The sequence below is a fragment of the Oreochromis aureus genome, linkage group 9, assembly GCF_013358895.1.
Source record: "Oreochromis aureus strain Israel breed Guangdong linkage group 9, ZZ_aureus, whole genome shotgun sequence".
Classification (NCBI taxonomy): Eukaryota; Metazoa; Chordata; class Actinopteri; order Cichliformes; family Cichlidae; genus Oreochromis; species Oreochromis aureus.
Window position 1 is genome coordinate 20,746,897 of NC_052950.1, and position 26,655 is coordinate 20,773,551.

The 26,655-nt window shown below is 40.9% G+C and overlaps 3 protein-coding genes across 5 annotated transcripts in view; 1 reads left to right on the plus strand and 2 right to left on the minus strand.

Annotated features, from left to right (window-relative positions):
* Window positions 1–1,195, minus strand: part of esyt2b (extended synaptotagmin-like protein 2b) — a 39,173-nt gene extending 37,978 nt beyond the window's left edge. Inside the window, exon 1 of the mRNA XM_039617549.1 lies at window positions 118–1,195. Within this exon, the coding sequence (XP_039473483.1) occupies window positions 118–519 (402 nt within the window). The 5' untranslated portion in view covers window positions 520–1,195. The remainder of the gene's footprint in view (window positions 1–117) is intronic.
* A 139-nt stretch (window positions 1,196–1,334) lies between these two features.
* dync2i1 (dynein 2 intermediate chain 1) lies at window positions 1,335–11,390 on the plus strand. 3 transcript variants are annotated; one of them, XM_031732418.2, is made up of 23 exons: window positions 1,335–1,452; window positions 1,681–1,734; window positions 1,836–2,502; window positions 2,579–2,646; window positions 2,745–3,023; window positions 3,131–3,196; window positions 4,026–4,079; window positions 4,323–4,557; window positions 4,696–4,798; window positions 4,952–5,081; window positions 5,176–5,287; window positions 5,366–5,460; window positions 5,545–5,674; window positions 5,834–6,006; window positions 7,302–7,464; window positions 7,765–7,878; window positions 8,588–8,649; window positions 9,168–9,219; window positions 9,328–9,388; window positions 9,816–9,921; window positions 10,024–10,155; window positions 10,597–10,820; window positions 10,912–11,390. In XM_031732418.2, the coding sequence occupies exons 1-23, from the start codon at window positions 1,438–1,440 to the stop codon at window positions 11,084–11,086; spliced, it is 3,270 nt and encodes a 1,089-aa protein (XP_031588278.2). In that variant the 5' UTR covers window positions 1,335–1,437; the 3' UTR covers window positions 11,087–11,390. The 3 variants fall into 3 exon arrangements, with proteins under 3 accessions (XP_031588278.2, XP_039473480.1, XP_039473481.1); XM_039617546.1 differs by having other exon boundaries at window positions 9,822–9,921; XM_039617547.1 differs by lacking the exon at window positions 3,131–3,196.
* A 4,535-nt stretch (window positions 11,391–15,925) lies between these two features.
* si:ch73-174h16.4 (leucine-rich repeat-containing protein 14) lies at window positions 15,926–19,610 on the minus strand. The gene is made up of 3 exons (XM_031732546.2): window positions 18,926–19,610; window positions 17,999–18,847; window positions 15,926–17,683 (listed from the first exon to the last, which is right to left on the minus strand). Exons 1-3 carry the CDS (start codon window positions 19,201–19,203, stop codon window positions 17,116–17,118), a joined length of 1,695 nt encoding a protein of 564 aa, XP_031588406.2. The 5' UTR covers window positions 19,204–19,610; the 3' UTR covers window positions 15,926–17,115.
* Between the last annotated feature and the right edge of the window lie 7,045 nt (window positions 19,611–26,655).

Here is a 26,655-nt window from a genome sequence, read left to right on the forward strand (position 1 = left end):
TGTGTTTTCTTGGAAGCTCAAAAATATAGTTCACAACAATACTACACGCCCTATTCATAGAAGTGGCTCTGTTGGGATAAACAGCTCCGTCCTGCTCTGATTCAAAATGTGCCTTACCCATGGTGGTAAATCAGAGGTGGTGAGAGCACATTTGGCACTTTGCTCCTCTTGCTCAAAGAAAGCTATTGCTCGGCTCAGTCGGTTTTGCTTTCCTCCTGTGTTCCTCCTCCACCAGAAAAAGATCACAAGTCCAATAAGCAGCCAGCTGAAACTGAACTCAAAATAACCAAGTGCGTAAATGGGGAAAATGAGCACAAATGTCTTAGCAAAGTGGACCCAGGTCTGGGTCAGCTCGCTGGTGGATGACGCCGGGGTATCGTCGGGTATGGTCGTCTCTGAGGGATGGGGAAAGTTGGATTGAGGTGGACTCGGCGCAGTGTGCCCGTTCTCCTTGGGTAAAGCTGGGCTAGTGTTTTGTGAATGGCTTCCTCGTACATCTGTCATGCTGTCTCTTGACATGTCACTGTGGCCTCCTCAGGAGAGTGTCCTTAAAATGTCAAAATGCGGAATGTCACAGCTCCCATGTGCCAGCGGACCAAAGAAGTCTTCCTACGGGGATCCTGCTCTCACGTCGGTTCACCTGCACACCAGCCCATCGCCCCGGGAGAAACCGCTGTCGTTAACCGTCTTAGTTTCCACTCTGAAGAGCAGCTCGCGAAGACATTCCGCTGATTAAATAGGTCTGCTTGAGATAGTCCAGTCCACAGCTCTACTTACTCTGCCCACACACAGGGTGGGTATGACCAGTTCCAAAAACGCACAGGCATCCAGTTGTGTGCGATCCCAGCGGCGTCTCTAGCGCTATGTATAAAGCTAAGACATCGCCATCTGGTGTTTACTAGAGGCAACTACATTATTATCACTTAGAAAGCGTCAAAGTCCAGTGAAACAGATATTCTTAAAAGTAAATATTTAAATAGCATCCTGCATTGGCTGTATTTGAAACAATTATATTTAATAGTGCCTCGCTAGCTTGTTAGTACAGTATTACCCTTAAACCCGAAATGATGAGCACTGATAAATCGCTACTTAGTCTTTATTGATAGAAATATGAACTCACATACAACTAGACATAACAGGGCGAAACAACTAACGATTATACGCGTTTGAAGCCCCAAACTTAAGATATTTCGCCAAAACAAAAATGTATGGACAGTATCTTCAGCCGCTGCCATGGCAACTGGCTGTTGATTTCAGCGATTTCTCTGCTGCGGATTGATACGGCTGTTGTCAAGCCGAGGTGACGCGTTCTCCTTGGATTCGGCAAACTGCGCCTGCGCGCTGGGTCTTAACCATCATGGCGGTGTCTCTACAAAAATAAGAGCTAATATTCGGTGATTGAAGACAACCAAGAAAAAAACAAGCGCAAATGAGAACATGTACACAGATAAGGTACGTGCTTCAGCTCTGACTTTACCGTGTGTGAGCCAAAGCTGAGAAGTGTTTATTTTTAGTAGAAAAAGTCGTGTTCGCTATGAATGTTGTCAAACGCTATCTCAGAGAGTGAATGTTATCCCGCTGACTTACATGGGTCTGGTTCGACATCATACAAGTTATATAAAATGGTGTCTTTCAATTAAAAATGTCATCAAATGAACCTTAAGAAACGTGTTTGTTTAGAAAATAACAAAGGAAGACACATGGAGACCTGCAGACCTGAGGAGACACATCGGGGTAAGTTGCAGAATTTTCTGATTCAAGCTCGATTTGTAGCAATTAAATGCAACAGTAGATGATGTAATCGTATTTTTATTGGTTGTATTTATTTATTCTAGGAGGAAGAACGCGGTGGTGACGATACCAGGAGGCGCGATGGCTATGATAGAAGGTACCGTGGTGGGGAATCCACTGAGAGACGCCATAGGGACCCAGAAAAGGAGTCTAGACGTGAGAAGGAGAGGCTCAGGGAAAGGGAGAGCACAGGGAGAGAGAGAAGAGATGAAGGGAAAAAAGACAGAAGGAAAGAGGGCTCACAAGATAGGAGAGCTGAGAGAGGAAATGAAAGGGAGACGACAAGGGAAAGGGAGAGATTTGTAGATGTAAGGAGGTATGGTGATGACTACAGAGAAAATAAGGAGAAGAGAAGAGACCTAGAGGAAAAACATGAAAGGGATAGGGATAAGGAAAGACACAGAGATAAGGAGAAAGAGAGGGTAAGGGACAGAGATAGACACAGGGAGGAAGACCGGAGTAAAAGGAGGGATGATGGAGATAAGGAAAGAAAAAGAGAGGAGCGGGACAGAGAGCTTAGGGATGATGGGGAGAGAAGAAGACACAAGGAAAGCAGGGAAGGAAGAGGAGCTCAGATAGAACAGCACCACAGGGAGGAGAAAGATCGGCATCGGGAGAGAGAGAGACACCAAAATGAATATGAAGACACAAGGAATGCCAAGGAAGAGAGACACAGAGACATGAAGCATTCGGAACAGAAAGAGGACAGAGGTAAACATACAGGAGTGTGCGTATTTAGAGTAGCATGTCCATGAGATGTTTAATGTTTGAATGTCTTTGATTTCAGAGTATAAAGAAGAACATAGAAAACGTAAAGAGGAGAGAGAACGGAGGCACAGAGAGAGAGGACATCATGTAAGCTTCTACAGTAATATTAATGTTCACGTATTTGAATTTTTAAGGAATGGCTTTGATTACATAGATCCTCTTGCTGGGATTTTCCTGCTATTTAGGAGGAGAAACAGAAGCACGACAGTGAATACAGAGAGCATCGAGGGGAAGAGATCAAACATCATCGTGCTGACAGAGAGCGGGCTGAGAGGGACAAACCCAAGGACAGAAGGTACAAAGAGGGAGAAGACCCAGAAAACAAACACAGGGAGAGAAGGCACAAACATGAAGCTGACGTGGAAAGGAAACACAAAGAGAGAAGGCACAGGGAGGAAGACGATCACAGAGACAAGAGATCATCATCTGGCAAGAGTCATGAGAGGAATGTGGTAGAAACAGAGGTTAGTTTGCGTGTAAATTTCCCTCATAGCTCTCACAACGCTGATGCATTACTATGGATTATCTGATTGTAAACCCTTTCCTTGCATTATATCCTTTCACAATATAGGAAGTTGACTTGGTTTCTGAGCAGTGGATACCTGCTGTGAAACATGAAGCAGACACAGAGGAGCCTGTAAGATGCTCAGTTTGGTTATAGCCTTCAAAGGCAACAAATGCACTCTTGCATGTCTTTGAACTTCTTCTTTTTTTAGCATGGGGGGGTGTTTCTGCTTATTCCATTTATTTCACTGAACCTAAGGAATATTGTGTCTTGGCACCCTTTGTGGAGCATAATACATCAGCCTGACCTTTCTGTGCTTGCATGAGAACAAACCAGGTTTAAGCTCAGTCTGCAGCTGGTTTGTCTGTAATGCTCACAGTGAGCATTAGAGAGAAGCAGAGACACTATGTTGCATCATTTCTCCTAATAAACATAAAATATATTAAGCAGAATTTCCCATTTATAGCTATGTAACACAGACACGTATCATATGGAGTTGTATTTTTTATTTGAATTTAGATATCGCTCTCTTTTTTTCTTCATACATGTGTTTTCATCCTTGTTGTTAAATTGTTGACAGTGTAGCTATTTGGACTTCTGAAACACTCTCTGTGATGCTGGTTTTGTATCCAGTACTGACCTTTTGCCAGACAACATGATCAGTTGTGAAAAGTGTCACCATCACTCTTATCACATGCTTTTCTAGTCCTTTGTTGCCCGCTCCCAGCTTTTTTCAAACATGTTGCTGACATCAAATTCAAAATGAGTATGCATTTTTTTGATTGGGCTTAACTTTGAATGTTTTCTAACCGAACCACCTTTAATTACATTAACGATTTGGAAATTATTAGTATTGCATTCAAGTGTTTGGGAAATTGGTGTTAAAGCAACACGAGTCTGTGCACAAATAATCAAAGTTTCTTAAATGATTCTCCCACTTTATGCTTTCTGATCAACTCAGCAAGTTGTCAATGATGAAGATTTGGCTGACCAGGAATATGAAGACGATTTTGAGGTAATTACAGAGGCTGCTTTTACAAAATATGCCAGTTTCGATTTTAATTTCAGTGTTGTTTACACATTTCTTTTTGTGTTACTTTGGCATGCTCTAATCGATTTACATTGTAAGAAAATGGTGAGTGGTCGGTTCACGTTTCTTCTTTTAGGATCTAGCTTTTGTTCATCATGGTTATTTTTCTTGTTTCAAATCAAACGCGTTGCATGTGCTCAGTGATGAACGGGAATGCTCTATTTAAAGGATTATGAAGAGGATTTTGAGGAGCTGAATGAGAGCACTAATGAAGATGAGGATGAGAAGGAGCCATTGCATCCACAGGCGGGTGAAGCAAAGGAGGAGCTTTCAGCACAGCGGAGAAAGGAGATTGAAGCTATTCGGAGAGCCATGGATGAAGAGAATGAGAGAATTGGAACAACACAGTCCAGACAAAGTACAAGCAGAGAAGTGGAGGAGGAGAGGCCTAAATGGTCCAGAGGTATATTCTTACCCACAATAAATGTTTTAAGTGTGCTTCTTTCTTTGTGTATAACTGAAAGGCACACTCCTGTTAAATCCAGGGTATTTTGTGCAGGATTATCCTGGATTTAATGCATCATTACTGCCCTGTTTACAGACACTGAGAAGATCCAGAGCAGAGCCTCCCAACGCGGAAAGTTTATTGACTTCGTAGCTGCAAAGCAACGCGAAGTCAGCAAGAAAGTTGCCAGTAAGCAAAAGTAAGTTTATTTGCAGAAAACATATTATGTTAAATGGACACTTGTGGTCACTTAAGTAATACTTTTCACATAAGCATAAAGCAACCTCGGGCAACCTGACAGTGTGTTTATTATTTAATTAAACCTTGAACGTATATTTGTTGCTGTCAACAGGAAGAGAAGTACAGAGCTGCTTCGTTTAATCGATCTGGATTTTTCCATGACTTTCTCCCTTTTGGATCTGCCGCCGGTCAATGAGTATGACATGTACATCAGAAACTTTGGAAATGCAAACACTAAACAGGTTAGCGATTATTTCTGTTGTCTCCTTCTTAATCCAAATTATAAAGAGAAACTGCATATGTCTTTATAACACGTGAGATCATCTTCTATTCTAGGCGTACGTTCAGTGTAATGAGGATAACACAGATCGAGACATCCAGACAGAGGAAATAGAGATGTCTGAGAAGTGGACGCAGCATCCTCCGGAGCGCAGTGGAGCATGCGGGGGTAATAAAACAATAAGCTTCTGATAAGTTAAATGTGTAGGCTATATGGTGAGTTTATTAATAGAATTTCCCTGCACAGATCCAAACCTCTCTAAGGAAGCACGAGACAAACAGAGAAGTGAAATGAACTATGATTCACAGCGTCTGGCATCATTTCTGCGCTCAGCCTCACAGGTCTTTAAACTATTTGTTAGAAGTGTATGCATGAAGAACTTTTTGTCTTGTTGTTAGTTCTCACTGCTGTCATTCCAAATCAAGGTCATGGTTGTCCTGCTGGAAGAGGATCAAGCTGAGAGAAAGTCCCTGGAGAAACTGAGCACTCAGTCAGACACGCTGTCTTTCAGCGATGGAAGTTTACAGCTCAACACTGAGTTGCCTTTTCTTTATGGTACAAAGTCCAACCAGAGAAACTCATTTTGTTTTTGTTTTTTACTTGTATCTCACTGTATTCTCATTGCTAGTTAGTTGTTACTTGTCCTCTGTGGCTGCAGTAGCAGCCTTTCAAAAACTCAGACTAGATGTTCGTGTTTTGTCTTGTCAATTGCAGATCATCAGATTAGCATGCTGCACTTCTCTCAGGTCCAAAAGCACACCATGCTGTCAGTTCACATGCCCACGACTAAACCCAGCGCCAAGCATCTTGACAGCTGTACCATCATCTGCATCTGGAACATCTGGGAGCCATCCAGGCCTCAGAAGATCCTTGTTTATGAGTCTGAGGTGACATTTACAACTTCTAGTATTCAGTTTTATACCATTTTTAGAGTTTGGTATCAGCCAATTATTAGACAATTGCAAATTGGATATTTAAAAAGTAATTTCAGACATGGGAAAAACACCATTCAGCCATTTAAGGAGTTTTGATATTGTTTGTACACCAAAGGGCGCTCTTCAACTTCCCTGATGGCTGCACATTTGTCACAAACAATAACCACCAGTCAGGCAGAGCAGTAAAGAGTAAAAGAATAAATACACATGACAAATATCAGTGAAACCTGCGGAAGCTTGTTTCTGCCAATGAATAAAACGTTTTTTGCCAGCCGAAAGAAAAAATTTGGGGTTTTTATCTCAAGATTTCACCCTATTAACTCAAACTTCAGAAAAAAGTGATGTACAATTGAGAAAATAAACAGAAATTTTAAATGAAAAAAAAAAAATCAGTGGCAGAAAAAATTGGTTCATGTTTTATGTCCCTGAAAGAAAGAAAAAAATATCATATGATATATTGGAATATCGGATTTTGAAATCAACAAATCGGTATCAGTCTTAAAAATCCTGCGTCAGTCAGGCTCTATTTAGAGAGCATTAGTGTTTATCATGAATAGTAAGCTGTGTTAAACTGTAGCTATTTTTCTGCATCACTTAATCAGAGCAGCATAATCAGTCTTGAAATTCAGTGAGAAGCATCAGTGCTTTGCTTGCCCTCCAGAAATCAGCAATCAAATCAGGCTCGTCTTACATGTTGGTCACATCAGAAGGGTAATTGCTTGTTGTAATTGTTCCTCCTGCTTGGGTGACCGACGTAAGAAACAGCAGTCCCGTTCCCTTCGTCCCACTACGTTCAAAAGTTAACACTGCATGACCTTTACTTTTCTAATAGATGTGAGGAAACCTAACCTATAACTCTCTTTTGTCTGCACATTGTCCCACATAAATATCTGTCTCACATTAACTTCAAATTTGGTTAAACTTCCTCAGCATGTACAGTTTTGTTGTAAACAATCCAACACAAACCCCCATGGTTGTTTAACATATTAAGTTTTCATTAGAAAAATCTGTAAAGCCTCCATCAAACACTATTTACAATATTATGAAAAGACAGTAAGGTTGGAAAATAAACACTTGATTTGTCTCTACATGTCTAAATAGCGATATTTACTTTAGCTCTAATGAGGAATGTGAATCTGTCCTTTTACTGATGTTATTTGTGGACTTGGCATATCGCTTCTTAGTGAAACCAAAGCCACTGAACCTCTAACATCTACACTAATCCCCCGTCGTTTTCTTTGTTCCAGATCCAGTGTTGCTGTTTCAGCCCTGGAAAGGTCACGCTGGTGTTTGCAGGCACATCAGTCGGCTCTGTGGTGCTGTGGGACCTTAGGGAGCAGTCTAGTAACCACTATAGCTTAAAGATGGGGGAGGAAGAGTGGACATTCAGGCAGCCTACCTTCTCCACTGGTATGTCAGCAGAGAATTAAATTCCAGCTGTGCCAAATATATAAAAAACATTTTTCTTACATTCTTACACCTAACATTTGTTTCCAGACTGTTATTCATCTATTTATTTTAAGAATATAAAGGCTTTTGGTCTTACACAGTGACACATATTTCACTCTTTGCACCCCAATCTGAGGAGAAATGAATGTCAGCACTCCCCTGCCCTCTCTCACATAAACTTGAGAGGCTGATTGTTTTTTGCTTTGGTTTTTGAACTCAAGTTGTGCAACTATCTTCTTATTTGTCACCTTTTCAACACAGATGCAGTGTTGGCCGCCACAGGCCATTTCTCATCTGTGACCTCTGTAGAAGTTGTCCCCTCTGCACTAGCAGGGGAGCTGAGGGCAGACGTCCCACTGTTGGCATCCGAGGAAGGTATGAAATGATTAACCTGAGGTGTGAATGTTGCTGTATGTTTTCTGCCATTCACATGTTTCTTCATATTTTGCCAGGAAATGGGAAATAGTCACTCAGAGCCAAGGCATACCTCAGCCATGTATCCATGTTTCTCTTCCTTAAGAATGGCTTCTTGACAGCAGCTTTGCTTAGACCATTTCTAATGAAGCTACAGCAATCACCTTATTGATCACTTTGTTGGTGGAAAAATACTATTTTATACCTGTCAAACTGTTATGTTTAGAGTTTTTCATAGATTCGGCTAGAGAATCTAGCACACACTATTTGTTTTTCTGACAGGCAGCTACTAACAAAGTAACTAATTAACAATTAAAAATGGTTCTTTGCAACGTTGTCTGTTATGTGTAGACACAAGGCCAGTTGATCCATTGAGTTCGGAGGCTTTTTATGCTTCTATGATTCATAGGTCAGTGCTAAGTGGCTAAGCAAGCAAAAAAATCCCCTGAAAAGGGTCAGTACTGGGACAAGTACTGGACTGAAAATGAGTGAGAAAGCAGCCAATATCCAAAGAAAAGCTGTCCTTCAGAAAAGCCTGGAGCCTATTGCACTTTAAAAACATTACAACAAAGTCTGGCTCCTTGGAAGCAAGACATACAGAAATGGAGTGTCCTGAGACTTTTGCACAGTACTGTTTATTTAATTAAATGATGTTCTTTTCCAATTGTAGAGTCATCAGGACTGTCATTCCAGCTGGCATCTTTGGATGAAAGTGGAGTTTTAAATTTTTGGGTAGGTTGAGCAACTAAGTAGATTGTACATATTTTACATGTATGTTTTTTTTCTTTACAAGGAGCAGGAGTTGGGAGTGGGTTTTATTAGAGAGGTCATGGAGAGAGATACATGAATTGGAAAGTTTGGAAAGCCCACTGAGGACTACTGATGTTATTTTAGATTCATTGTGGCTTGCATTTCTCCAGGATTTCCAATATGTCCATCCCTACTAAGTATTCATTGTTCCAATGATTCTACATCTGTTTTATACTGATAAAAGAGTCACTGCAGGGCAGATGGGTGGTACAATGACCAAAAGAAAACATATGCTAAACTAAGTTTAATAATGAGATTTTTGTGGGGAAAATATTTGTTTCTATTGCTTCTGATCTTCAGTTCACTAAAATTCAGCTTTTTTGCCACTTGTTTCCTATCATTTTAACTCAGTGGTAGGGGAATCGGTTTCTGAAGTTTGGGGACTGCTGCACTGTAAAAATGTGAATTTCCTGTCATGATTTCCCCCATGTGTCCTTTAGGTGGTGGTAGAGCTCCCAAAAGGCAACGAGGCAGGCTCTCCAACAGATCTGGGTAAGGCAGTCACAGTATTTCTTTGAGTGGGCTCACCTTTCTGACACATGTGGCATCGCTTTCAGCCCCGCTTCTTTTCTTTTTTTTTTTCCCTCTCCCCTCTTGCAGGCCTCCGGCCTGGCGGCAAAGTGAAGTTGCTTCACAGCTCGTCCGTCCTCGCTGCTGAGAGGTGAGACTAACAAATGGCTCATGACGATCATCTGTCACTGGCAGCCACAGGGCTTAAAATACACCGCAGAGTCTTTGCCCAGTGGAACACAGCTGTTATGTTTTGGTCACTCGATCCTGTTTGTTACATGCTGCATGCTCTTGATTTTGCCACCTCAACATTTGATGGAAACATACCTGCGGTCATATACATGTGTTACACAGAGAGGTGTGGTGAGGAAAACATCAGACATCACTCTGTCTTAACTGAAGTGTTTACTTTATTGTCTCTTGCCAATCTCTTGCACATACAGACAGCAACTTCCCAAAATGGCCCACCAATGTGATGCAGTGTTGTCTTCCAGTTTGTTCCGTTGTTGTTTGTTTGGGAGTAATCTAACCTCTGACCTCTTGTTTTATTTTTCCCCCCTCTATGCCCCTTTCCAAAGTCTCAGGGGGTCACCGCGAGATGTAGTTAAAACAGGGCCGCTGCACACGCTGCTTTTAAAATTCCTTCCAACAGACTCCAATCATTTTTTTATTGGCACCAACATGGTGAGCTTAATTCATGTAATTTCAAATAAATCCTCTCAAATATTAAAAAAATTATACTCCTGTAATATGTAGTGAAAGTGTACTAATGTCACTTGTGTGTAGGGGCTGGTCCACCATGGAACGAGTCACGGTTTGAAGGCACCCCCCAAATTTTACAGGTTTCGGGATGTTGAAGTGCAGCCTGTCGATGTCACCTCAATCCACTTTTCTCCCTTCAGACCACACTTGTTCTTGGTGAGAGTCATGCTTATTTACATCACATCTATTCTGGGAAATATGCATATTTGAGATTTAGGTGAGAAGACCACTTAGATTAGCTTAGATAAAATGAGTAGGGACAAGAAGTGTACCTGCAGCTCTAAAGCTCAAAAATTAACACATCATATCTTGTTATTGTAGGGTCTTTATGTCACAATATAAAGCACCTTGAAGCTACTCTGGTTATGATTTAGTGCTATATATACATAAAACTGACTAGAACTGTAAATTCAGTTTGTATAAAGAAAAAAGGTGGGTGAGTAACTGAATATGTTGAGTGACTAGTTTTGTAGAGAAAAGAAAAGTTTGGAGTTTCACAGGAATGGCATGAAAAGACTCAAGAAACAAAACCATGGAGACTTATACCACTGTAGCCTCGAAAGGGTATATTTCAAATATTCTCTGTCCTTGTTTCAGGTGGGTTGTGGCAATGGCAGCATCAGGCTGCATGTAGTCAGCCACGAGCAGCCTGTGGCACAGTGGAAGAACAGTACAGCTGGTGAACCGGTGGTCTCCCTGCAGTGGGCACAGACCAGAGCGACGGTCTTCTGTGTACTCGATGCTGCATGTAACCTCCACATATGGGACCTGTTGAAAGATGACACACAGCCTGTGGTCACTGAGAGAATGAGTGCTGACAGGTAATGCCACACACACGCAAGTGATAATTAAGCAAATTAGTTTATGTTTGTCTTGATATGTGTGTTTTTTTTCCATTTTTTCCATTGTCAGGGTGACAGACATGGCTTTGTTTGGACAATCTGGAAAACAAAACACATATTCAGGAGTAGCACTGGCACATGAGTCAGGGAAAATCGAAATGCAGTATTTCAGAAGAGGTTTAACTGTGTCCAGCACTGCAGAAGAGGAGAAGCTGTTGGAGAGAATGACGACTGAAGCCTTTTGAAATGTGCTGTTTGTGAGAGCAAATACATCATTTTATAACCCTGTCTTCTGTCGCAGTTACTTTCTATAATAGAAGACCTATTTTTTTGTTTTGTTTTGTTTTATTTGAGCCAATGTCACCACGCACTGAAACAAAATTTACATAGTTGCGAGAAGGATGTAGCTAAATACCAAAGATCTTCCACATTCATTACCATAAATATAGTATATAAAACATATGCACATTTGCTGATGTAAATATTTCTACTTTTTGTTTACATGGAATATTTCTATGATGTTTCATTTTATATAATAAACTATATAAAGCTGTGCTCGTTTTGTTGAATGGTTTGATGAATTTTTCCCATGGAGAGTGAAGTGCTTAACCTCCTGCAAACACAAACGAAACCAACAAATAATTTCAATTTGATTGTATTTTATCTTAAAAAAAACTTGAAATTGGCTAAGAAGCAAAATTTAGAAGAATTAATAATAAAAAGTTTCTTTTGCTTTTGAAAGGGTGCGATAGGAAAAATAATGTAAAAAAACAAAAATCACAATATTTTGATTTGGTTGTAAATTTTCTGTTGAAAATATTATTTCCAAAATATCAACTTAAAAGTAGCAAAAATGATCATAGCTAAGTCTAAAAACTGTTGCTGCGATCAATAAAATTAGAAGTCACCAAGTCCTGATGGGAGACAACACACAGTGGTTGAGAACAACAGGGTTAATGTTGTCTGGGACTCTAGACAAACAGCTTCTGGTTAATCAACATGACATAGTGGCATCATAGACTAAAGGTCAGTTGGATCAGATTTCTAAGGTAAAGTTCAGCGTGGTTGCAGTGGTAAGAGGAACATTAGAGGCTGTAACCCCCAAACTGGAAGAGTGACTCCCACAAATTCCAGGCACAACATCAGAGGTCTCTTTGTGTGCAGTCTAGGAACAGCTAAGATACTCCACAGGACCTCTAAAAAACACACCACACTCTCTACACTACTTATTTAATTATATGATAGGATTTTAACAATATTGGCAGCTATGCTCTGCAAATACCAAACTTTTTAATTAGTAAATATCTGTATAAGCAGTATTAGTCTGGCTCTGCAAGCGAAAGCAGCAGCTGCGTATGTTTTGACATCTTTTCGGACTGCTTGCTTTAGGGGTCGCTATAGTGCATCATCTGCCTCTTTCTCATCCTACCCTTAGCCTCCCCGTCTGTCACACCAGCCCTGCATGTCCTCCTTCACTACATCCACAAATCTTCTCTGCAGTCTTCCTCTTTTCTACAATCCAGCTCCATATTCAAGATTCTTTGCCCAGTTTATCTGCTATCCCTAGTCTGCAGATGTCCAAACCATGTCACCCTTGCCTTTCTGACTTTGTCTCCAAACTGCTGGCCTGCTCTGTCCCTCTGATGTACTCATTTATAATCCTGCCAATCCTGGTCACTCACAATGAAAACTTTATCAGCTTCAACTTTGCCAACTCAACCTCCAGCTCTGCCTCCTGTCCTTTGTCATATAAAAAAATATCATATCTAATTTTTTTGTTTGTTTTTCTAAAGTTGCATGAGTGGCAAACAGTCTTGTGTAGAACAAGATCGTGATGGAGTGCCCAAGAGCAACAAACACAAGTACTGTGCTCTTTCCCAGGCGCAACCTGAGGCTGCTGTCCCAAAGGACTGACACCCTGACATTTGAGGAGCAGAAGTGGCCTAAACCAGATGTGGCAGAGCATATAAGAAAGGTAGACTAACATGATATTGACGTGTTATAAGCTCTATCAGGGTCTTATGCTTCAGAAATTCCTCCTCTGTGTCTCCAGGCAGTCCACTTTCAGCACCTGGAGCATTGGTTCATTCATGGACTCTTTCAGCATGGAGCACAATAATCTCTTCTCATGGTGTGAAGTAGTGGCCAGTTAATTAGGTATAATATAATGTACTGTGGAAGGTGTGAATAACATTAAGGTTAATAAAAGTTGTATGATTGAAGTCATAGGGGTGGTTTTGTAAAACAGAGAGACGTGAAATTGAATTATAATCTATGGCAGATTATTTTTGCAGTACCAAAACTTTATTTGAGGTAAGATCAGTAAATTTTTAAGTTGCATTTTTCCAGTCATTTGGCTGACGAGTCTCTTCAGAATAACTTGTGGTAGCAATGACTGTGTTATCCTCATGTAAGTAAATAGAGACAACAGAACTTTAAACACCTGTCAACATAACGTAGTCCCTCGCAACAGTAACTCAAATTAAGTCATTTTTATGTATATAGTTCTAACTCATAACAAGGTGCTTTACACTGTGAGTTAAAGATCCTACGATGTTAGAAGGAAAAAAAATCCAACAACAACAAAACTGAACATTTTGATGTGAGCAAAGATGAAATTTCGTGAACACCTGTGTTATTTTGCAGTAGATTGATAAGGTGTACTTAATAAAATAGCCCAAGGAGAGTAAGAGGTAGGAGACTGACATCTTTCAAACTTTCATGATGAATTTGTCCACTCCCCACTGGATGCGACAGATGACTGCCCCTTCCTGAGGCTGGTTCTGCTAGATGTTTGTGCCTAGTAAAAGAGTTTCTCCTTCCCACCGTAACGAAAGTGCTTGCTCAAAAGGGGTCATCTGATTGTTGGGGTTTTCTCTGTTTTATTGTAGGATCTTTACCCTACAATATAAAGCCCCATGATGCAACTGTTGTTGTGATTTGGTGCTATATAAATTCAACTAAAATGAATTGAATTGAATTTTTGAACATAAATATTGACAAATTGTGTTTTACAGTGATGTCACTGCAATCACGTACTGCATTCAGCTGGACTGTTTGATGATTGCTCTCCGTGACCTGTCCATCAAGGTATGGAGTTTAAACTGGTGGCCACATAGGACCCTTTTAGGCCATAAAGGTATATTATGACTGAACTGCTCCATATATCTACTTCTGCCTGTCTCTGATTGGTTATCAGTTTAATTTTCTTACATTTCTTGTCTGTTGTTTTTGTCTTTACATGTGGTAAATTCCTTGTTTTACCACTCTGGATTAAGGATGCTAATATCTTCCTCAGTGGATGGTACCATCTGCCGCTGGGATCTGGATGAGTGTAATGAAGCTGACTGCATCCATACAGATCAGAAAAGCCCTCCATTGTGCTAGAAAGTACTAGAAGAGAAGACACCTTCATCTCTTTTTGAAACCAGGGGTTGCACTTCTGGACCATCAGAAGACTGTACACCATCCACTCAGAGGTGATGAAGGCTCCCCATTGAGACAAATTAAAGTCCCGTCAGTTGCTGCTCCTTACCCTATGCAAGTCCTTCTGCATCAAGGGGGACAGAAATCTCACTCTTGTGGCTACAGAAACTGGAGCAGTGTTGACCTCTTTCAAGGCAAGGAACAGGATTTTGTGTGGTGACTACTGCCTGCACGAAGAGATTCTGTTGGCCTTGACTGAGGCAGTCGCGGTGCTTCAAGCCAACACACTAAGTAACCAAATCACTTTGATGGAGGAATGGAAAGGCAGAGGCGAGGGACCCTGGAAGGACATGGAACGCTTGATGGAAAATGATGATGCAGGTACTCTGACGATCCCTGGCCCAGCTTGGCAATATACAGCTATGTGGCAGACACACAGAGAGCTTGAGAGCAGTGGAGGAGGTTACAGGAGAAGAGGGGGTGCAGTCTCAGAGACAAGGCAGCACTCGATGACCCAAAGAACAAGTGAGCATTGTCAGTCCAAAGAAAATACTTGATGGTGCTACAGGAACTCCGGGATTGCCAGAAATCGAATATATTTCTGTGTCTGAGACAGGTGTTTGATCTTTCTTGGTAAAAGGGGAGGCTGTGTGAATAGTGAATAATGGAAAGGTGTTATGCCGGATGCCAGCACACAACGGTCAGAGAGTCACCACCGTGCAGGTGGATGTCAACAACAGCTACCTTCCCTCCATAAGTATTTACAAATGCAATGCCTTTTTGAATAATCATCACTCATTACCTGATGACTGTATCCCAAATGCCAAGGTGAGGACTTGACATTGGTGGTCTGGAAGGTTAATCCCTACATCCATTTACTTGAGGTCATTTACTGTGACCTCAATTGCTTTAATGTTTTTGACTGCTAGTGTAAGTGGTTAACTACAGTCCCGCTTTCATTTCCACACCACCAGGAACATAGCAGCTATCTCTACCTGAGCAGTAACACCAAGTGGACACCCCCGCCATTCAGTGTGGTTGAAATGCTCAATTATTTCTGCTCTGTGCAAAAGGACCAGCACAACAAACCCAGAAATGCCACACCTCCTAGTCGCAAAAACACAGTGCTTTTGCCTATTTATGACAGGTATGTGAAATTAGTGCACATATTAGTTTCACTTCTTCACTGTAAGCTAAAATGTTTCATTTCTGATTTTTTTTATTTTAGTAGATTTCAACCAATTCTTCGCCTAGGAGAAACATTCAGCATGTTCAGAATACGGAGAATGCCAGCCGAGTTGTTACCGAACTTTAACAAAAATTTCTCATTAAATGGGGAGATTTACATTCAGAAAATAACCGTCTAATGTTGATCGTCATTCAGGTTGAATTCTGCCTCCCGTGCGACATTGTCCCTTCCTCATGCAGTTCCCCAATTTCATCACTTTGCCGTTACCTCAAGTGACTCTCGGCCCGTTTCATGACTGCTCAGAAGAAGACTGACGGAAGGTCTCGACTCAGTCCTACTTTATTCAAGAGCAGTCTTGGGTAGAGTACTACAGATGATGCCTTTCAATCTGTAACAGACTGTAACAACCCCATTAGGCTCAGTAACCCACCTTTGTTGTAAATCAATTTCCAACAGCCGAATAAAATCCTTGGCTTCATAAGTGATTTATTCTGACTTTCAGTGTATAAGTGCATCTGTGATGCACATAAGGCTGATTTGGCACACTTATTTCTTAATGCTGGTGACTGAAAAGATTTGATTAGAAATATTTTTAAACAAACATTCAAGGAACACAGTAATGCGGCTTTGAACAGCAGAGACGCAAGACAGCATGACTTAGTGACTACAAGAGGTACAAACATGATGATGTAACAGGATAGTAAGCAGTAACTATCCTGTAGTTTTGGTTGCACATACATCTGCTGATCAGACACTATGTGAATGAATTGTATACAAAAGTATTTTGCTGCATCCCAGCTGTAACCTGATTATTAAAATGCCAGTGATCACCCGTACAAATCCTGCACTGACTTATGCTGTACTAACATTTATAAAGTACAACAAGCAAATCAATTAAATTAGTGCAGCAGCTTCTGACTGACTGACAGATTAGTGTCTGTCACCTTTCAGCAGAGGTTATCACCTCATCCTGTACATTTATTTAGAACAACCAAAAGTCAAGAGGAGGGAAATTCATCTGAAGACCTGCACTTGTTGATTTGGTGGCTGAGAAATCTGGAAAACCATCAGCTAACCTGCTGACTTAGGCAGAAACATCCAATTTTCTGATGTAACCAGAAGATATCTGAGGAAAGACTTCCATTTCAGTCTCCTGGTCATTGTTTATGATTGCAGCTAAATGTTTTTTTTTTTTTAATTAACAAAAAGTGAGCTGTTTGTTTGACAACAAATGGATGCATTTCAAAAATACAGTCCCTCTTTTGGACTCTTTACCTGCACTGAATCAAAGACTCGACAAACGCCACTGATCTTAAAGCTACTAAAAATTTTGACCCTTGCCACAGAGTCAGCATTTTTATGTCCATATCTCTTTAGAGAAATTAGTGGCTGAGTGGCAACAATGCAATCCCTTTCCTCAAACCCAGACACTTATTATGTCTGTATTTTACTGAGTAATGTCTTGCTACCTTCATTTGCCTGTTTTGGACTGAAAAAGCTTAATTGTGTTACATACACAGCAGGAAAAGGCTATTTAAAATTAAAAAAAAGAAAAGAATACCTAACCATTTCTCAGGTGACAGTTCGATTGTTAGGCTTCTGTACATTGCTAAGGTTTGTCCGTGAACAAGCATAAGAAGCACCTCTGCTTTATTCCCTTTATTCCACCATGTCTTTATCATAATTCAGCAAGTCACAGGTCAGAAAGATGTCAGAGCGTCCACTGTCAATCAGAACCCTGTTGAGCTTGTTGCTGGTCAGGTTGATGTCTGAGGTTTCATCTAGAGGCCAGTCTAAGAGCTGAGCACTCGAGGGCAGGTCGGGAAGGCCTGGCTGGTAGTCCTCCAGGGGGTTGGGGTACAGTAGCTGTCGTAGGGAGGGCATTCTTACAGCCATCTTCACCAAGTCCATGAGACCAGCCATGGAGAGCGGGTTCAATGCCAGAGCCAAGCTCTTTAGGGCCCGGCAACCTCCTAGTGAGGGCAACAAGAGCCCCAGCAGGCCATCAGTCAGACCACAACCGCTTAAAGACAGGTGCTGCAGGCTGCCCGAAGCCTGGGAGAGGAGGCGGCGAATGGAAGGCAGAGTGTTTTCATCCAGACGGTTTTCGCTTAGATCCAGCTGCTGCAGCGTGGAAGTGTGATGACTGCAGGACAGATAGGCAAAGTCAGCTGGACTCAGGGACAAATAGGGGAGCTCCAAGATCTCTAGAGGCTGAGGCAGCGAGCTGTATCAACAGAAAAGAAGAAGAAAACATTTAAATAATGTCACCTCATCAAACACTTTAGGTTTCATTGTTTGCGTTCTAGCTTTAATGGCATTATTTTAAAGATGTCTGCTCATTTGCTTTGAAATAGTGACTTATTACATAGGCAAAATGCTGATCTTGAATAACTGGTTAACTTAGTTAATCTGTTATAGGTTTAGTTTTTAAACTGTAATGAAATTTAGAAAAGTGCCAATGGCATTTTGAAAAATCCCTGACTTTGTGTTTGTCAATGGGTTAAATGCAAAATAATGTAATGAGGTAAACAGGCCATACCTGAGCAACACACGGAGCTGACCAGGCAGGCGCAGAGCAGTGAGGCTGAGGTGTCGCAGTTCCTGCAGGCGTGCCAGACCCTGCGACAGCTCCGCCAGTGCCTCTGACTGGCTGGGATGGACTCTGCGAAAATCCAGGTTACAGTAGTGCAGGCGAAGGGATTTTAGTGCAGGAAATGTGGAGAGCAGAGGCAGCAGTTCAGCCAAGCCAGCCACCCCAAGACTGCTGTAGCGTATGTCAACGCCCAGAAGTCCTCTGCGGGGGAGCAGGTCTAGCAGGGTTCTGATACTTGGCACTGCAATCTCTTCCACACGCAGGTATCTGCACTGAAGCTTTAGAGGTCCAGATGTCCTTAGAGCCGAGTGAACACGCTCCCAAGAGCGGCCATTAACAAAAAGATCAGCTCTCACATGCACCACCACATCACGATCCATCTCTTTTTCTTCAGTCTCCCTCTCACTGCTCCCTAATACTGTCCTCCCTCTTTTCCTCTCCATCTCCATCCTCCTCCTGACTCCTTTACTTAGGTCCTCTTCACTCACAGACCCTGAAGATTCAGTCCTCTCACCAACATTGCTTGACTCATTACTGTTTAGTTCCCCATCTCTTTTCTTCTGTCCCCTCTCTCTTTTTAAATCCCTCTCTCTTTCCAGAGCTGAAATCCGTTTTCTCTCTTGGTCTCTTTGTTTCCTCTGTTCCCTTCGTGTCCTTTGTGGCCTTCTTGTCCTAACGCTGGCCTTAAGGACCATGGTGCAAAGAGCTACTGTCAGAGACCAGCCTCCCATCGGGTCCCCCATTCCTCCTTCATCTCCTTGCACTCCACAGAGGTCCAAGAGTTCCAGTGAACACCTTGATGACAAAGCTGATATGTTACTCCCAGAAACAATGCTGATATTAGATATCGTGATTCAAACTACTACTACTCACCTGTGGTCTGTCAGTCCTCTAACCACAGCAAGCAACATAGACTGAATACAGAGTCGATTTGGCGCAGTTTGTCCCGGTTTCCTCCGACCTCCGACCCGCAGTGTGAGCTCAGGCCACCGCTGCACCAGCTCACCCACAGCCAGCGGTCTGCAGGTGGAGAAGGCGGCCTCCAGCAGTGCTCTGTACAGATCTTTGGGCATCCACTTCAGCCAGGAGTGCGACGAGCTGTGGTCACGAACCACCTCCTTGGCACAAAGACTCACCAAGGAAAGCACCATTTCAGCACAAAGCTCCTTTAGACTTCAAAGAAGTAAGAGGGAACTGGTGCGAAGCATCTTAGAGTCAACTAGCTGATTTAGCTCCAACGCTAGGATAAATTTTATGACAGGAACTTGACACCGTCTAATAAAGCCTCAAAAAAAGATTTTACAGCATCACTTGACAGCTACTGTTACACTACTGATAGTAAAAACTTGCCGGGACGACTGAAAGCTCCCTGCAGCTGACAAATTTAACGTTCGGATGTACGGTTAGCTAAAACTGCTGCTAACTGTTTACAATTACAGTTGAGGCTGACGCAGGCTTGTGACGTAGCACGCACAGGAGAAACGTCAGTGCTGTAGAGTTTTAAGCGATGACTGTAGACCGACCTTTATCAGCAGACCTACTACGGTGGCATATTAGGGCAAACTGCAACTAATATTAAATAAAAATAATAGAACAGGCGAGGAGGTTAAAATTCATTTAAAAACAAAAACAAAAAACAATTACAACTCAGATTAAAGTTCTAATTTTCTTGAGCAAAAATCTAAAAAAATACATATTATTTTTAAAAGGTCCCTAACCTTAAAGTCATGAACTCAGAATTAAACAGGGAAAAATGCACAACACAGTCATAAAAGTGGCAGGTACACATGTATGTGAATTTAAAAAACAAAAAACAACAACAACAAAAAACCCAACCCAAAGACATAGAAAACAATACAATACATAATATAGTTCAGATTTGTTGCATAACATGATTGCGTTTGATGCACATAAATGCCATCCAGCATTTAACAGCTTGTTTTCTTCTGAAAGGCCAGTTTCATGACATTTTTCCTATAAAGTTTGGACGACAATATGGTAATTTAGGTTTATATTCCATAAGTATTTATTTATTGCTAAATTTAAGTCTAATTATCCATCCATCCTCTTCCACATAGAAACCCAGACCTCCCTTCTCCAAGCCACCTTCTCTAGCTTATCCAAGGGAACACTTCCCAGGCCAGCCAAGAGACATAATCCCACCAGTGCCCTAGGCCTACCCCAGGGCTTCCTCCTGGTAGGACATACTCAGAACACCTCACCCCAAGAGGCATCCTAGTCAGAACCATCTTAACCTCAATTTAAAAGCAGAATAATGCACTGCAAGTTGCAGCATGTGTGCTGTAATGAAGTTAACCTTGCAAATTGAAGCACTAGTTTTATTTTACTAGGATTCTTTTTCAAAAGTAACCTATAACAAAGTTGCAGTATTGATCTGCTCATAGGTGATACTCGTGGGAAATTCTTTTAACATAGGGTTCAATTTTAGTAAGTCTCCACATGAAATACTGGCAAAGCACCATCATTGTTGACAAATTTCTTGCAGCTCAGCAGGAATATGCTGTTATTATCAGCAGGGACTTGTGATATATAGCCACAAAAGGAATTTCTGATCACTTCAGAATTGGTGAGTTCAAGCCTGTGACACTTCGAATAAATGTTTGTGTTTTTTTCAATTGCATAAGGAACACGCGTAATGCCTGACTACCAGATAGTGTTTTCTGCTGTAAGATTACTATTTAAGTCACTTAACTTTTTAACTCCCTCATATTTTTTTTTAAATACAGGAGATAGAGAGAGCTTCTTTCAAATGTTAGGATTCATGACTAGGAACCACTACACTATCCAGCCACCAAGTACAGCAGATAGAAAAGTAACATTTTCAGGTCTGAAAAAGACAAATGCAAAAAGACCTGACATGCAAAACAGAAGGAGTAGATATTGGAACATAGAAAGATAAAGATGGAAGACTAGGACACCCAGAAACACAAAAGGGAACTAACCATCTTAACCATTACCAAAATAAACCAGGAAGACAGCTAACAGAATGGGAGAACCACAACTAACTTGGAGACTAAGTCAGAAAAGGAAAGATAAGGGAGGCAGAAATGTATAGGGACTCAGGGAATAAAATAAGATAAGAAAGAAAGAAAAGAAAGAAACTCAGAATGAGCAGAGCTGCTGTAACAGGCTGCCGCACACGGGGGGCGCCGGAAGTTAAGCTGGAAGTTGGAATAAAATACAAACCAAACTGAAACCATGAAGAGAACTATGGAGCCATAAGAAAAAAATACAAAACTCAAAACTCTGGGTCCAGGACCCAAGGACCATGACACCAAAGGTGGATCTAAATTGGCTGTAGATGTGAGTGTGAATGGTTATCTGTCTCTCTGTTAACCCTGTGATAGATTGGTGATCCGTCCAGGATGTACAATGCCTCTCATCCCATGACAGCCAGGATAGATTCCTGCCTAAGAGGAAAAAACCTGATGGATGTTTGGAACGGTCCTTTTTACCAGTAATTCTGAGCATCAGTGCTTCGAAATATACCATAGAGTCAACAGGAAAACACTAACACTATAACAAAAATGAGCAATGGTATGGTGGATGTTTTATGTATTTTCAAAAATTTATTTTGGGTCAGCAGTCAAAAGTCATATCACCATATGAGACTTGGCTATTGGTAAGTTATAGCACATCGATGGTCTCACTTTCCAGTCATAAATCTCTTTGTATCAAAATAATTTGCTGCCATATTTATATTTTAACACGTGTATATATTGCTTATATGAAGAAGCATTTGATCAGAATCCATTAGACTGATGAAAAAAAATTAATGGTAAAGTATAATATTTCATTCTAGAATTAAAGGAGGATGATGTACAAAGTAGAAAAATACTTGAATATCAAACCTGATCTTTTCTTGTTTTTTCTGTCATTTGCACATAACGATCCCCAGATTATTCTGTCTTTCATCAAATATGAGCTATAAATCCATTTTCTTTGATTTATTGTTCAGGGTTGTAGATGATATTTATCTTGTTTTGGGTGCACTCGGCCTTCTAGCAGAGGTGTCCAAAAATGTGTACAAACTGAAAAATAGTTTTCAGCCCAGTGATAAAAGAGGCCTGGAGTGAGTCACCATACAGTGCTGGTGCTCAGGCTGATAGTGATACATCACAGAGTCTGTGCTTCAGTAACTTCTAGTAGAGTCCACACTGTACCTCAACAGATTCAGTAGAATAAGTCAATAAGAGACCAAGCAGTTAAAACGAGTACAAACAGAAGCTGAATGGATCTTGAGCATGAATTTATGGACCAGGATTAACAAAAACTTTTTTTTAAGTGTAAAGGGTTCTGGGTATTGGAGCTTAAAAGCTTAAGCGGTTCTTCAGTACACATTTTGAGGGACTTTCAATAAGCCATTGGATCAAGCTTGATATGGTCCAGACTTGCAAACAAATGGTGTGCATTGGAAGTTTTTCAAAGGCAACCTTATAGAAAAAAATAACACATACCTCTCAAATCTTTCAGGCTGTGAAGCCCTCCCACATTTTTCAGTTAAGATTCACTGGTGAGTTCTAAAATCATCATCTGTAATATGCCCGAGGGAAGATCGATAAACAACATTCAGGGGCTTCAGAGTGAGAACAGGGGACTACCAAAAAAATCACATTACTATTATCCAAAAAGCAGAGAAAAACATCATCAACTTCAATTCATCAAACTCCCTTTGTGTGGATTTAAATGCATAATGCACATTTGCACAAAGTACTCCTCTTTCTCAGTGTATAATTCCATCTTACTTTGAAGCAGCCTGCTTTGTATCCAATACAGGAAATCACATACAGTGCACTATAGTGTGAATAATCACAGGTTTTAACATGCATCACAGATCTTTGAGAAGCAACACCTGCCAGTGTCCTATTCTAGAGTCACTGCATCATCTTTCCCTGACTAAAACTGAAATGCAAGATGAGAAAGAAAACAATTTAAGGTCTTTGCATTTTACCAATTAAATAAATATGAATTTGGCACAGACTAAGAAGTGATGCTGTACAGCTGTCTATGAAGGAGACAGCATACAGGTATTCAAGTAAAAAACATTCACTTCCACTCTCACTTTGCACAAAATGTGTACAAAGTATCTACAGCCCCTTGAAATGCTGTAAATATTAAATCCAAAAACACAACTCACATTTAATTTGTGCTCAAGGACCTGAAACGAGAGGATAAGCCAGTAGATGGCGCTAAATGATAATGGACGAGGAGTGCTCTTGATTTCAACAGGAAATAAACATCCTTATCTGTACAGTCCTCGTACATAAAAATATAATATAAAACAAGACACATTGTTAACACAAGTGTTAAATATGTTTTTGAGTTTAACACAGAAATCAACTGCTTTCAATTAGTCTTTCACGCGTGCTCTTTTTATTTTAAAGTTCTCACTGCGTGACTTTTTGCAAAACCTCACTCAACCATTATTACATCACTGTGACTGTCCTGCTCTGTGGAGCTGATGCCACATCTGTAGAGCTGTTTCTACTGTTAATTAAATGCACTTTAAGCTGCTGGTGGTTCAGGTAAAAGTGTAAACCTCAGTAGTGCTTCTGTTCGATACTGATTAGGATGAAGATGAAGATGAATGTTGTGTTAGTAATTTTATGGTGCATGCAAAGAGCTCAGATTTTCCTCTGCTCACTCGGGCTTTAAATGCATTTCTCTGCTGTAATTGATGCTTTGTTTGTGAAAGTAATCACTCTGCTTTGTTTAGAAAGGGCACGAGTATGCACAGCTATTAATATGCTCGAAAATCACACAAACACACACATACACACACAAAAAAAGCTTAAATCCTTTCAGATGACAGCGAGGATGTTTTTCCCCGTCTCGTTACTCCTCCTCCCTTTGATATAAAACAGCTCCTTCATCAAGTTTAAAAAACTTGATGAAATAAGAGTGATTTGGATGATGACTCCTCCCATGCAAGACTGCCACAATCTCCTCAGCTAATGTCTTCAGCTAATGACTTGAACTAAACACAATTGCAAAAAGTGTCATTGTGTTCAAAAAGTATTGGACAATAGTTTTAATGGCACACCACAGTAAAAGCCAATTTTACAAATGAGCGTTAGATCAAAGGCACTGTCAAGGTAACAACAGCTGTAACAGAGGATTAGAAAACAGGGAAATAGAACCATTAAGTCCTTACAGTATCCAGCTTTAATTACTATTATCATTCATAGTTTGTCAAAATGTCTTCAGTGAAAAATGTCTACCATTACTCACATTCGCTTTGACACCATTATACATATCCACCGATTCTTTGGTGTGGTTTCCTTCCCTTTATTTGAAATGTGTTGTGCTCAATACACCCAGTCCCTCTTTTTTTTCACACGTGTTGACTGTTAAGTGTTACACGAGGTGTTTTTAAAAAAAATTGTTTTTCTCCCTTCGTAAAGGGCGGATCTGTCAACAGAAAGTATTAAAAATGGTGAAATAAACACAATATGCTCGACAGACTGCCAGCAGGGAAGCCAGAATGAAACAAACACATTCCTTTGTTCTTCTTTTGCATTAGAAAAAAACCCCCAATGCTCTGCTTATTAATCTAATAGTGCCCCAAAGAAATCATGACACAAGATTGAAACTTGTAAAAGTTATATGAAAAAAAACTCCTTAAAAAACTCTTATATGCAACATGATGCGAGCAATGTGCAACCTGGTTTTATCAGTAACTATGCAGCTGTATGCTCTGCGGTCAGGGATATTCTGCTTGCTGTGGCTTCTCCTCTCAGTATTTTCATTCCCTCCTGGATTTCTCTGGTGCTGACTGAAGACATTTAGATCCTTGCCGCCTTTGTGGCTAATCTCATGTAATTTAATTTGACACAAAACTCCTCCTGCAGTTTTTAAACCCTCAAACAGCCACGCTTATCTCCCTGACTCCTCCCACCACTCAGTCAGAAACACAGTTATGCATTTCTGTTAATACTACCAACTTCTGCTCTGAAATAATTACACTGCCCTGACTGCCTATCCATATAGAAGATGTGTCAGACAAATTGAATAATTATTTAACAATACAAGATGATAAGATCTGTACCTTAAGTCTCACAGGACAATAAAATTAAAAAATAAATATAAAGCATTTGTAGATGTACACAGTCGTGGTCAGACGTTTACATCCACTTGTCATGAACATGAACGTTGTGGTATTTTGGGGCTTTTAAATGTTTCTTTGGAATCATTTTTTCTCAGGATGGAATAATTGTACAGCATACATGTTTAATGAGGTGAAGCTCTCAGTGAACTCAGAATGAACTCGGTGAAGATCTAAGAAGGTTTCTTGAAGCCATTTCTAACTGCAAATTGCAAGATCACCAGTTCAAACAACTGCATGTCAGTAAGCTAACTTTGCCAAGGTCGGGAAGAATGGTAAATGGTAAATGGCCTGCATTTGTATAGCGCTTTACTCAGTCCCTAAGGACCCCAAAGCGCTTTACACTACATTCAGTCATTCACCCATTCACACACTGGCAATGGCAAGCTACATTGTAGCCACAGCTGCCCTGGGGTGCACTGACAGAGGCGAGGCTGCCGGACACTGGCGCCACCGGGCCCTCTGACCACCACCAGCAGGCAAACATGGGGTTAGTATCTTGCCCAAGGATATTTGGCATGCAGCCAGGACGCAGCCTGGGATCAAACCACCGACCTTCTGATTAGTGGCTGACCTGCTCTGCCACCTGAGCTACAGCCAGGTGTCACCCTCAAGTGAGAGGAAATTGATTAGGATGTTCAGGAATGACCCAGGAACCACCGCTGGAGCAATATCTACATTGTTGACAGTGAAGCATGTTTTAAATCACCATTAACTGAGAGTGTCCCAACCAGGACAGAAGCCACTGCTCCAGAATCGGCACAGTCAAGCTTCACTGAAGCTGTAGCCGCCCACATGTATAAGCCAAACAAGGAAGAGAAAAATTGACCATTTCAATTACAAGAGGTATGTTTGGAGGATTAAAGGTGAGGGTTTCAACTTTAAGAACATTGTACCACCCATCATGCATGGTAGTGGTAGCATCATGCTCTGGGGCTGTTTTGGTGTCATTGGTACTGGTGCATACAAGGGGATGAAATAATGAAGGATGGCAACCTCTAAATTCATCAACTTCACCTCAAATCAGCTACAGACACAATTCGTTATTCCAACAATAAAATGATCCCAAACGCATTAAAGAAAATAGTATTGGAGTAGATAAAGCAGGCTAACATTAAGCTTCTGGAATGGCCTTACTGAACTCAAACCTCAACTGTTCCAAGAAGAGTTGTCAAATATCCAGCCAGAGTTATGCCAGAAGCTTGTTGATGGATACCAAAAGTCTCTGGTTGAAGTAAAACTTGCTAAGGGATATTTTGACCCTTAGTATACTTTTGACCTTGTGTGGAGAAAATCCAAAATAACTTCATTCAATATCCAGTTCAAGTCATTTTAGATGTATGATGTACTATCATTCCACCTTGGGAAAAGAACAGTTCAAAGAAATCTTTAAAAGCCCAAACTGGTATTTGACATTGACATTTATGCCCATACTGAGTGGATGTAAACTGACTGCAACTGTACATAGGTAGCTTAG